This window comes from Melozone crissalis, unplaced genomic scaffold (genome assembly GCF_028551555.1).
Source record: "Melozone crissalis strain CALT ecotype California unplaced genomic scaffold, PUWL_Pcris_2 ptg000006l_1, whole genome shotgun sequence".
Lineage (NCBI taxonomy): Eukaryota > Metazoa > Chordata > Aves > Passeriformes > Passerellidae > Melozone > Melozone crissalis.
In genome coordinates this window covers 11,269,036-11,280,215 of record NW_026535784.1, presented here as the reverse complement: position 1 = coordinate 11,280,215, position 11,180 = coordinate 11,269,036, and the positions used below count along the sequence as shown (strand labels likewise).

The 11,180-nt window shown below is 36.4% G+C and overlaps 1 protein-coding gene across 1 annotated transcript in view; it reads right to left on the bottom strand.

The window, feature by feature from the left end:
* Positions 1 to 11,180, bottom strand: part of EVC (EvC ciliary complex subunit 1) — a 48,736-nt gene that overhangs the window by 34,530 nt on the left and 3,026 nt on the right. The window contains exons 2-8 of the mRNA XM_054294503.1: positions 10,906 to 11,016; positions 8,449 to 8,532; positions 7,715 to 7,947; positions 6,710 to 6,794; positions 4,440 to 4,538; positions 2,154 to 2,291; positions 84 to 242 (exon numbers count right to left, since the gene is read on the bottom strand). Coding sequence (XP_054150478.1) covers positions 84 to 242; positions 2,154 to 2,291; positions 4,440 to 4,538; positions 6,710 to 6,794; positions 7,715 to 7,947; positions 8,449 to 8,532; positions 10,906 to 11,016 — 909 coding nt within the window. The remainder of the gene's footprint in view (positions 1 to 83; positions 243 to 2,153; positions 2,292 to 4,439; positions 4,539 to 6,709; positions 6,795 to 7,714; positions 7,948 to 8,448; positions 8,533 to 10,905; positions 11,017 to 11,180) is intronic.

Sequence of the window (11,180 nt, the reverse complement as noted above, 5' to 3'; positions counted from 1 at the left end):
GACTGACAGACTCTGCACTGACATAATTCTTTCTGCTCATATTGACTAAATCGGTTTCAACTTTTATTTCTTTTTTACTTTACCATCGCCTGCAAATCTTGAGATTCACTTAACAAGCTTTCTACTGCAATCATCTTCTCAGTCAGATCCATCATTATCTTTGTGGCTTTGGCACTTGAGCATTTTGATTGGTCCAAAAAATCCTGCTGGGCTTTGTCAGTCTGCTTCCAGAAGGCTTCCATCTGTGGAATATGAATCAAAAAACAACCCATGTTCCCCCATTAATCATCTGGTATTTCATTACAGAAAGAGGCATATATATGAGTCTACTGAAATACAAGTTACAGACAGCTCTCAGAATTAGTTATATTGAACAATTTGCAAAGATAAAGAGACTATTATGTATTTTATATATACAAAATAGATATATAACATATTGGTGGTGGCACCTAACCAGTAAGTCAAACCTGACCTTTTAAAGTAACTGTCACAATTCTTTTTAACTAGCTAAGAATTTGTTAATTCTCTACATATTGCATCTATAAGAGCCTATAATGTTCTTAGTATTGATGGTAAAAACCTAGAAGACAAACTGCATCCCTTTTATTCTGGGAAGTTTATTTAGCTGTAGAAGCAGGTATTCTAGTCAAACAACATTTTTATAAAAAAAAGAAAAACTGAAAATTATTACTGTTTTACACCATCAAAGTCTTTCCCAGCTAGATGCTACATAAGCACTTTGCTGGCTGGAATTAAATACTTTATGTCAGCACAGTGTATGTGCCAATTCTAATAGATTATTATATGGACAATCCCTAGTTTTAGATTCTGATTCAATAAACATGACTGTGCACAATGTCAGTATTCTGTGCTCTGTGGGATTACTCGTACACATGAAGGTAAAAAATGCATCCATCACCACGATTTCTATTAAGTACCCATGAATTTTGGGGGGAAAAAAGTGATTATGGCATCTGTGAGTATGGCAAAAATCCCTTTATATTCTCAGAGGAAGACTGGATTAGTTCAAGGTACTGAGCTATACAAATCTGCATAGAGGGAAATTATTTTCAGTACAAGGAAAAACATCTGCAGGCACAAGAGTGACAGAGCCACTGAAGGATGATCACTGCTGGTGAATAAATGCCTCATGTTCCTCAGCAAGGTTGGCAGCAATTATTTTTACATGACTAACGCTGGAAAACTCTAAACAAGCATTTTTCCACTGAGAAAAGTTAAAGTACAAAAGAAAGTTGACACAGATGTTCCAATGTTACCAGGATTTCCACTATAAAGTGAAGGGCTCAGGGAAAGCAGAGAAAATTCCCAGTGAAACACTTAAGCAGCAGACATTAAAAAATGTTAACTGCTGTATGAAATGGGCCCAAGGCTGAGGTGATGGGCTGTTTGGTCCAGGGCTGAAGTGCCACAGTCAATCAGCACAGGCAGCTCACAGAGCTGTCACTCTCTCATTTTCATCAGCAGTCAATTTGCTCAAACTTCAAAAACAGGAATGGGAAGAATATTACTCAGTTTACTGGAGAATAGGACATAGAATGTTCTTAACCTCCAGTTTTCTAGCCTGAATCTAGACTGACACAGTGAACCTACTTTAGAGAAAAAAAAAACCAAATGCCTGGATCAAACGGTATTTTCACATCAAAAAATGTAAATATATTCTCATGTGGAAAGCTGCTAAAAAAAAAGGCTTTGCTTTAGTAAATGCACAAAACATACTAAAACATTGCCCAGCAACTACATTTTTAGTACTTCTTTCTGCTAGAAAAAAAAGTAGGCTCTTATTACTCCCTTACTCAGTTACAGGGATTGACAAAAGCAAGGGGTGAGGATAACATTCCTAAAAGTCAGGCTATATATAGGCTTGAAATAAATCTTATCCTCAGACAAGCTCCAGACGTTTCTCAGTTGATAAAACAGTAGTGTTTTACAAAAAGCATAAAAATGTTTTATTTATAAAAACATACTGACACCCAAAGGGAGCTGGAAATATTTTGCTGGGGCAAAGTAAAAATATTTTCAGGACACATATAAAATACTAACTGGGGACTACTCAACAAAACCATTGCACTAAAGAACCCCCCACCAAAAGAATAACATTAAAATAAAATTTTAGAAAAAAATTAGATAGTTACATTATCTATTACATGCTCGGAATATTCCCTTTCCCTCCTTTCCAGGTCTTCGAGAGTCTGGAACTCTGAGTTACGGGCTCCTGACATTTCAGTATTCTGGAGTCTAGAGTCAAGTTGTTTCTGTAATTCTTCAAAATCCTGGGGGGAAAAAAAATCAAGTGATTTCCTTAACAGAAAAACAGACATAACTTCTAAATTTGGGAGTGAATCTGTATGGCAGTTCTGGCTCATTGTTAAGGAAGCTGAACAGAAGTGTTCAGAAAGTTCTGTTCATGGTAATGCACCTTCTGTAGCAAGCAAGGAAATCTCCAGAAATATGGCAACTCTGAAATAAACTTAATGCAAATACATACATTTCCACTAGGATGTAAGTACAGTCAAGACCATAATCCATCTCTGCTGAATTCATTAGTAAACACCGCTTCAAGAGCTTTTACACTAATAATCCCTACAATCTATCTACCAATATTTTTATTTTAATGCATGTGTCCCATCTTAAATGGCAGCTATGAGTGTACAGGCTGTGCTTAAAAGCTCAGGTAAGTATCCAGGTGATAATCAGATAGTGATTCCTGCAGAGTGCTGGATGAACACACATGGATGAACACACCTGTAATGCTCATAAGGGACAAATTATAGGCTGCATGATTACATGAGGTTTCACAGTTTTTCAGGGTGATTTTTTATGAGAGCTGATGTTGCTGACAAATACTAGTCTGCTGCCATTGCCTAGTAAGCTGATAGTGAAAAGGGTGACTCTTCCTTCACTGCAACATGCCTTTCATAGCAAGCACTGACTTCTAACACCATCCACTTTTGGCTATAAATGCATTAACTTGATACCCTTATGCCTTAAAGAAAAATAAGTAGAGTTTGACAAGCTTCACTAACAATTTCATCAAAATCCCATGAATTTTTATGATGCAGAATTAAAAGTGGAAAAGGCTGTCTGCAATAAAACATGTAACATCTCTTTTACATGGTGGTCATAACCAGCCTTGTTCCTTGTATGATATCTCACCTCTAAGACTGTCAGGTTTACAAGATCTTTCTCTCCCTCATATAGGACACAGAAACCCCATACTGGCACTTAAACAACTGGACTTCTCTGGCAATTATTGCATCTAATTATTTGGATTTAGTCCTTGTGTTGCACCATCTTAGGAGCATGACGACACTGATGCCATCAAACTTCACTGAGGATTAGATTCTATCAGGAAACACGCCTATTCTAGATCAGCTCTGTTTATAATTTGAAATCATTACCAGAAGACCACCAGTAAAAGGATTTTGCACATCTAATTTCACTTTTCATCTAGTAAATACAATAAGCTTTAATACTAAACCCGAGGATTCAAGGCAGAAAAGTGCTTTAAGGCAAAATACCTTCTGATATAAATCATAGGGTACAACTACAGAGATTCCTTATAGTAATTCACAGACTGTGAGACTGTACAAAGTGTTCAACAACTAGAGCTCATGACCTGATAGACAAATGCCCAGATGTGAAATTCCACCTCCATGTAAGAAAAGCATAATTGCTGCTGTGCTTAGGCTGCTCTCAGTACAAACATTCAAGACTTGGACTGGCAGGGCACTGGATAACTTTACCTAAGACAAAGCTTCCTACAGAAGGCTGGGCCAGACAATCTCAAGATATGCTTCTCAATCCAGATTTTTCTGTGACTCTAAACTGGAAAGTAGAACCAATAGCTCTCCTATTTTCTATAGTTTTGTAAAGCTTTTTGCTCCTTCTAATAACCTTGACAATAGTACTGTGACTCTACCTGAAACACATTGACTGTCAATATATATCTCCCAGTTCAGAAGTGGCATATAGACTATGATGCAAGTACATGAAAGAAAAAAAGATGATGAGGAAAATAAGTATATTTTTCCCTGATGAAAGCCTTGAGCGTCATACTGCTACTTTATTTCCTGCTATTTTATTATCAGCAAGATACCTGGGACCAAACAAAGCCCCTGGTAATTAGAAGTTATTAAATCTGAGTGAATAGGGTTCAAAATGTTCTGTTTAAATGGAGTCAACCACAAAAATAGTTTATCTGTAGCAGATTACTTAGATCACTTCATACAGCAACAAGGAGGAAAAGCATACAAGCTAATGTAGAAAATCAACTAACAAGGGAGTTTCTTTGCATTTTCTTCAGAAATGGATTACAATTACATGGCTGTTCAAAAGGAGTAGGTGAAATGGCCTGCTGTAGTAATAAAATTAACTCTTATTTTGTATGGTCTTAAGTACTAATCAACAAACCCACTTACATTTTCCTGATTTAAAAGAATCTTCTTCAACAAACCATCAGTAATCTTCTTTTTACGATGGAAGTCTGTGAGGTATATCTTGAAAATCTGAATAAACATCTGTTTAAAAGGAAGAAAACAACACCCAGGTTAAGTGCCTGTTCATCATTGTAAGGACATCTTTGTGATAACTTTTGCTGATTTAAATCAATCAGGGAGATTATAGAGAATCATAAGTGAAACAACAGATAAATTAACAGATTTATCACCAGCAATTCTCCAGTACTTCCACTGTGAAAAATTCTCTGGTTTTGGCTCCAGTGGGATACTGGAAGATGGTGTTACACATAATCTCATATATCCTTGTAACCAGACAGACACATTTTAAACTATCCTTGACATGATAAAATGCAGATCACTTGAAAATACAAAACCCATTTTTCTAAAGTTTAATGGACCCCTAAACTGGAAGATATTAACTATTCAAAAGATACTAGACTCATTACTCTGACTTCAACTGTAGTCAGCCACATAATACATCAAACATTTTTATATACGACCCAAAAGAAACTATCCCAAGTTCTAGCTAGTTTCTCTTGCAAGAAAATAACTTACTTTCCATTTGTGTGCCTTTTTTTAAACTGTAATACTAGTGTCTTCAAAAAGACATTTTTGATTTTTTAACACTGGGAAAACTTTTGCTTAACCTTTTCCCCTCTTCCCTCAATTAGAGTTTCACTGTAAGATTAATTCACTTCATTAGTAACTGCTGCAGCATTTTGCAGTGTGAAAATCAAAATACATGAAATTTAACAGCCACCTGCCTGTTCATTATAATCTTGAAAACAAGATGATGCAGAACTTCCATGTGTAAAACATATAAAAACATAAATGCATACATATTTACATATAGAAACAGTTATTGAAGCTCATGTCAGGTGGGAAATCTGGGAAATCTAATTAGAGCCCAATAGAAGAGGAAAACATATGGCAGTCATGTTTTGGATCTCACTTGCAAATGTTTTGGACCAAGATATCATATACAGTAAAAAGAAAAAAGAGGGTTCGGGAGAAGACTGATAGAAAAAGATGTATTTCCTTAGACTTTATGCCAAGAAAAACTGAAATCAGAGAAACCAGAGTGGGAAAGAAAGCAATTATTCCAGACTGATTTATTTTTTCCCTATTTTAGCTTCTGACAAAATATAAAGCTATTTACATATTCAGCTAAAGGTCTAAGTCCTTTGTGGGTATTTCTAGCGGGCCACAAAGTATTTTAAGTGCTCATTTTTTCTGTGTTTCTGTGATTACATCACTATGTTGCTACTTACCTTCCTTAGAAATTGATTATTAACTTTGATATCAAGTTCAACCTTCTATAATCAAGCTAAATTTCCTTCTGGAATCTGATCACAAGTTCCCTTTCTCATCTAACTAGATATGGATAATCCATCAGACGAGAAACTGCTTCCCAAGGTTACTTTCCTGTTTCCTCCTTTGGATTGTGTAGAAATTTCTTCAGAAAATCCCACCCTTTGAAATATTCTCAGTGGATTTGTTAAATTCTAACAGAAATTACCAATTTCGTTTAAACAAAGCTCAAGAAAAGAGTGGGGGAAAAAGTTATAGACTTTATGTCCAGATTTGTAGTTACCAGATTTGAAGCTAAACCTCAATAGCAGTAATGGTGCTGATCATGGCTAGGCACCACAAACAATCATTACTGAATATCCCATAATATCCCAAAACCGTAATTGTACTTTATTTTTCTTTTCTTTTCTTTTCCTTGTCAGTTTTGGATGCTGTGACTTGATGCAGGTAGTTACCTATGGTTTAAATGGTACCTTAATCCTACAATTATAAAAATTCAGAACTATTGTACTTACCACAATGGTACTGATGGAGATGAACTGAATTTTCAATTTTATTCCAAAAGCTTTAAGTCTTTAGAGTCACAACACAACACAAACAAGCAAGTTTGTCCTTAAGACAAACTCACCTACTCAATAATTTATTACCTCTTCTTATGAGCCTCAAGTGCTGTATGTTAATCTCTGGAGTAATGTTTAAAACCAATTTTTTGTATTTGCTATATTGGTATTTCCCAGACCAGTATACTTCCTTAGGAAGCTCATATATATGCAGAGTAGGAGGAAAAAAAAGTCAATAACGTGGAAATGCAAGTCTGCTGCATTACATCTCACCTAGCCAGCTGTTTATGTTATGTCCTAAACTAATATTCAACTAAGATGTTCAAAACCATGAGCTATAAATGAGATATCAGTACCTACCACATTTTTTTCTTTTCTGAGTTCAGTATCAAGAAGCATGAGATCTTGTAAAGTAAGACTGCAAAGGCAGAGCTTAACATCGAAACTAAAACAAAGATTAAAAATGCATTTATAGCAATCTAAATGACAGTTACACAAAAAGACAACATAATATGTTTTATTTAACCACTAGATCCTCCTAAAAAACACTTCCCCAAAACAGAAGTAAAGTTACTTTATTTCTACATTGCCTCCTTTTTCAGAAAAGATTTCTGTATGTAAAAGTAAACAAACATAGAGCTTTCAATAAAGTTGGCGCTGCAGTTTCCTCTAGAAAAAGACAAGGTGAACACAGGCATGAGTGGACTCAACCAGGGAAAGCAGGGCTTTAAATTGAAACAGCCATAGTAAGAGTGGATGTTTTGTAAACATTCTTCATTGCTGGTATCTTTCCCAGTTCCTGGGACACAAACATGATTTTGTTACTCTTGCTAATGAGAGTGGAGACACATGTATTCATCTAGGAGTACCTTGCCCTGGTGCAGCTGAAAGGAAATCAGAGCTGACAGTCCATTTCAATGACCTCTACCTGCTCATCAGCAGTGTCAGAGAGGAACTGTTCTCCCAGAGTAAGACATGAGTAGTTCCCATTAAAACAGAGAGAACAGAACACTGAGTGTTCTCAAGGCATCTGCAGTGTGAGATGTCATTGTACAGGCCAGAGAGCTCCAGCCCCAGCACACGTGAACTGAGCATACGAGACATAACAAAGACATCTCCTTATCCTAACAGTGACACACCTTTTATGAGACAGCTTTTGGCCAGCTCTGATTCCCAAAATTTCACAAAGAACAGGATGACTTCCAACAACTTAATGGATTAATCTCCCAACAACTTTTTTAGGGTTACAAGCAGATAATTCTGTCCTGATGTGGTGACTGTGTGCATTCATACCCAGCCTTTCACCTTTAGTGGCTGTCCTAAAAACACAGGAATTGACCAAGCAAGGGCAGGTTGACTGCTTACCTCTCACATGTCAGCACTTCAGGGAAGCTGGCCACCTTTAGAAAGGCTCGGGCCTGAAACCTGTCATCACTTGTTGTGGAATGGATTGTTGTGGAGGAGCTGCAGTCCTCCTTGTCTCCCTGGCTCAGGGATCCCAGGCTGCCTGACATAGATGTTTCCACCACTTGATTAGGCAGAACTGCTTGTTTTGGATTCTCATGCAAAGATGGATTAGATGAGCCATCTGCCAGAGGCTACAAGTAAAAGGAAATTCACAAGGTCAATTAATAAAACACAAACATCAATTTTCAGTGTTTACTTTTAAGGGAAAGGTTAAACAGTGTACACAGCAAAACTGCTTCCATGTACATGAGAGGCTTTTGCATTGCCCAGGAAAGCATTCTTCTGTTGTAGTTAGCTGCTTGGTGCATGCTTTCTCTTTCAGATCCTTGTGGTGTTTTTTTTATGGCTCCTTAGACAGATCCAACTCCCATTAATGTTAAACGGCAGACAAGCTCCCTTAAATACAGTGAAAATTGACTGGACCATGTAAAGATTGCAGGTTCCAGCAATGAAGGGTAGCTGAAAGCAGCTGACACTTTACAGAATAAGCCCTGAGTCAATGGACTATAAAAAAAGGAAAGATCCTTATTAAACAGATTGGCAGCAAATTTTCTTTCATTACTTGACTCTGCAATTTACTCTGACACAGAATGATTACCATTAATTTTTACAAGTAGAATCTACAACCTTACCCTAAATTTCTGGTTGATGGGATAGATCACTTTTGCCTTTAATGCAAATGCTGCAATGTTACTGTTCAGAGGAGACTCACCTTCCTGTATGGAAAAGAACAGAAAATCATTTGAGAACAGCAGCAGATCTGGCAATCATTCACTTTAAGCATCGTGCGCTCCTTTTTGTTACACAACTTAAATGCTCCTATTAATAACTGTTTATTGATTGTCCCTGCTTTGGTGCAAGAAGTCTTCTCATAAGGCTCATTCCAAGCAGGAAAACTTGAAAAGGGAACTCTTGTCATTATCACTGCTACAAAATATTTCTAATTCTCCAGGAGAAAATAGGTAGTATCTGGTATTTGCAAGGTATTTTCATTTCGTGTCTTGTCACCACCTCCACACCATTAGCAACAGCTAAAGATTTTACAAATGAGGCTAATAATAAAAACTACTGAAGGATAATAAACTCCACAGATATCATCATGGCCATAAATTCTGTCTTTCAATTTAAATAAAGAAGCCATAAATTAAACAAACACAGTCATCAATTTTTTCGCAGGAAAAACTTCTATAATACAACCCTTACCCAAAATCTAGAGAAAATAACAATGTTTTTCCAAAGAACTTTTAATAGATACTGAAGTCTTTTCACACAATTTTCTGTATTACATAATCTGACTTTCTGCTACTGCCTTTTTCTATATGCTGGAACAATGGGATCATAATTTTTTTTGAGAGGCAAGGTATGGCTTAATAAAAGTTTGTCTATAAATAGTAGATAAAATGTGTAAATCCAAGCACTAGGAGTTCCTATTTTACCTCTTTTGGTTTTGTCATATGAAAGACTGATTTGTCAAAATACAGGATTTTTCATAAAGCTTTTTCTAGGAAATATCAAAGCACTAATAGAATCTAAAAATGGAAATGGAAAGAGAAGAGCAAACTATGCAATTCACTGAACTTTTACCATTGCACTTTTTCATCTCCATTTATTTTCATTTTTTTGGGTTTACTGATAAAGTTTACTGATAAAGTTGCCCCTGGTGAGCAGTCCCAGCACTGCAGTATCCCATCAGGGACAGGAGTGGACAGAGCTACTGCTCTGCAGTGACTGGAGGCAGAGCAGCCAGTGCAAAGCTGCAAAGCTGTATTGCAGAGTTCCTAGAACTAACACATCCTGCTTATCAGCAGGCATAAGTAACACACAATCATTATTAATACAGTAATTATGGTTTTATTGCAATGTGAAAAGTCTCAGAATGAAAATACCTGTTTTTCTGAAGTGCTCTAACCTAATTAAAAGCATTTTCCATTTATGCTTCTTCATAAAATGTCAATTTGATGCTAGTAACAGCAAAAGCCTCTGGAAATCAGAACAAATTAGTAGAAAAAAATACATATAATTTCAGTAGTCAGACAGGTGGGAGAAAGTCCCCTCAAATAACAAGGTTACCTCTTAATGTCTTATAAATGAGCCATGTTATGGAAATGGATAGAGTTGTGAATTATCACCTTTAAAAGACTGTGATCCCATTTCAAAAACACTGGCAATAAGCATGAAGATGTAAAATTGTGTAAGCTCTCCCACAGCATTTACACTTCAAAAAATAACCTAATCCATGCTCACTTTTAATATTCTACTTTAACTCAAGCCAAATGACCAAGCATGTTGTGTCACCACTCCTGATCACAAAGGTGAAATGAAGATTCATTACCTGTCAGGATTTAAACCAACAGTTTCAATATTAACAATAACATTTTCTTGAAACCAGTTCTTGTTACAAGCTAAGCACTAGACTGGCTGGTTCTGACTGACATTTTATCCATGTATTTAATTTATGTATAATAGACTGAATGAGTCAGCTGAACTGCATGTTTTTAAACGAGCAGCTTAAATCACAATCTTTAGCTCCAGCAAGACCAGTCAAATCAGCTTTGGGTGAAAGATAGTGACTACACAGTAGGACTGGTTCTCCATTTATTTTGGGATTATTAAAAAAAAAGTTAAGTCACTTGATGTTTCCATGGAGAGTGGGTTGTTAATTTTATATTTCTACTTTTTTTCACAAATTCTCTAATTGTCTTTGAATCCCAGCTCACCACAGTGGTCCTTCAGCACTTACAAACTTTTTCTTATGTTAATAGTGTTAATTTATCCCATCAGCCTTTTGAAACTAAGGAAAACATAGAGATGAAAGCAAAGAAGTCTCTGTCCAAAAAGAACTCAGGATCTTGATTAAAATATCCAAAGAGTGCCCTGGGAGAAATGGAATTCATAATGGGAATAAGTGCTCGAAATGGTTGCATTCATAAGCAGCAACCAACTCCCACTCTCCATCTTACACTTTTTCTGAACACTTTTAAAAGTCTCTCTCCAAATCCACTAAAATTGAGACAATTTGGAGCAGGCCTGAACATGCTCACTGCTACATGCAGCAAAATGGAGACCCCCCTGTAAGAGCAGAGCTTTACCTCCAGCACCATCTCCTCTTTTGCTGTATAGGGTTCTGCTTTACTTTTCGTGAGCGTGTGCTCTTTTTCATCAGCATTGAAGCTTTCCAGAAGTCTTTGAGAATCATCTTTCTGAAATTCCAAGAGAAAACATAAAATGTAACACTTGAGATCAGGCAGGTTAACTGGAAACATCTTCCACGGCAGCCTGGATACATCTTCATGTCTCCATCATGAAAATTATTCTAGTATTAGTTGAAAATTTTGGAAAAATACACTCTAAAAATGGATGAAAA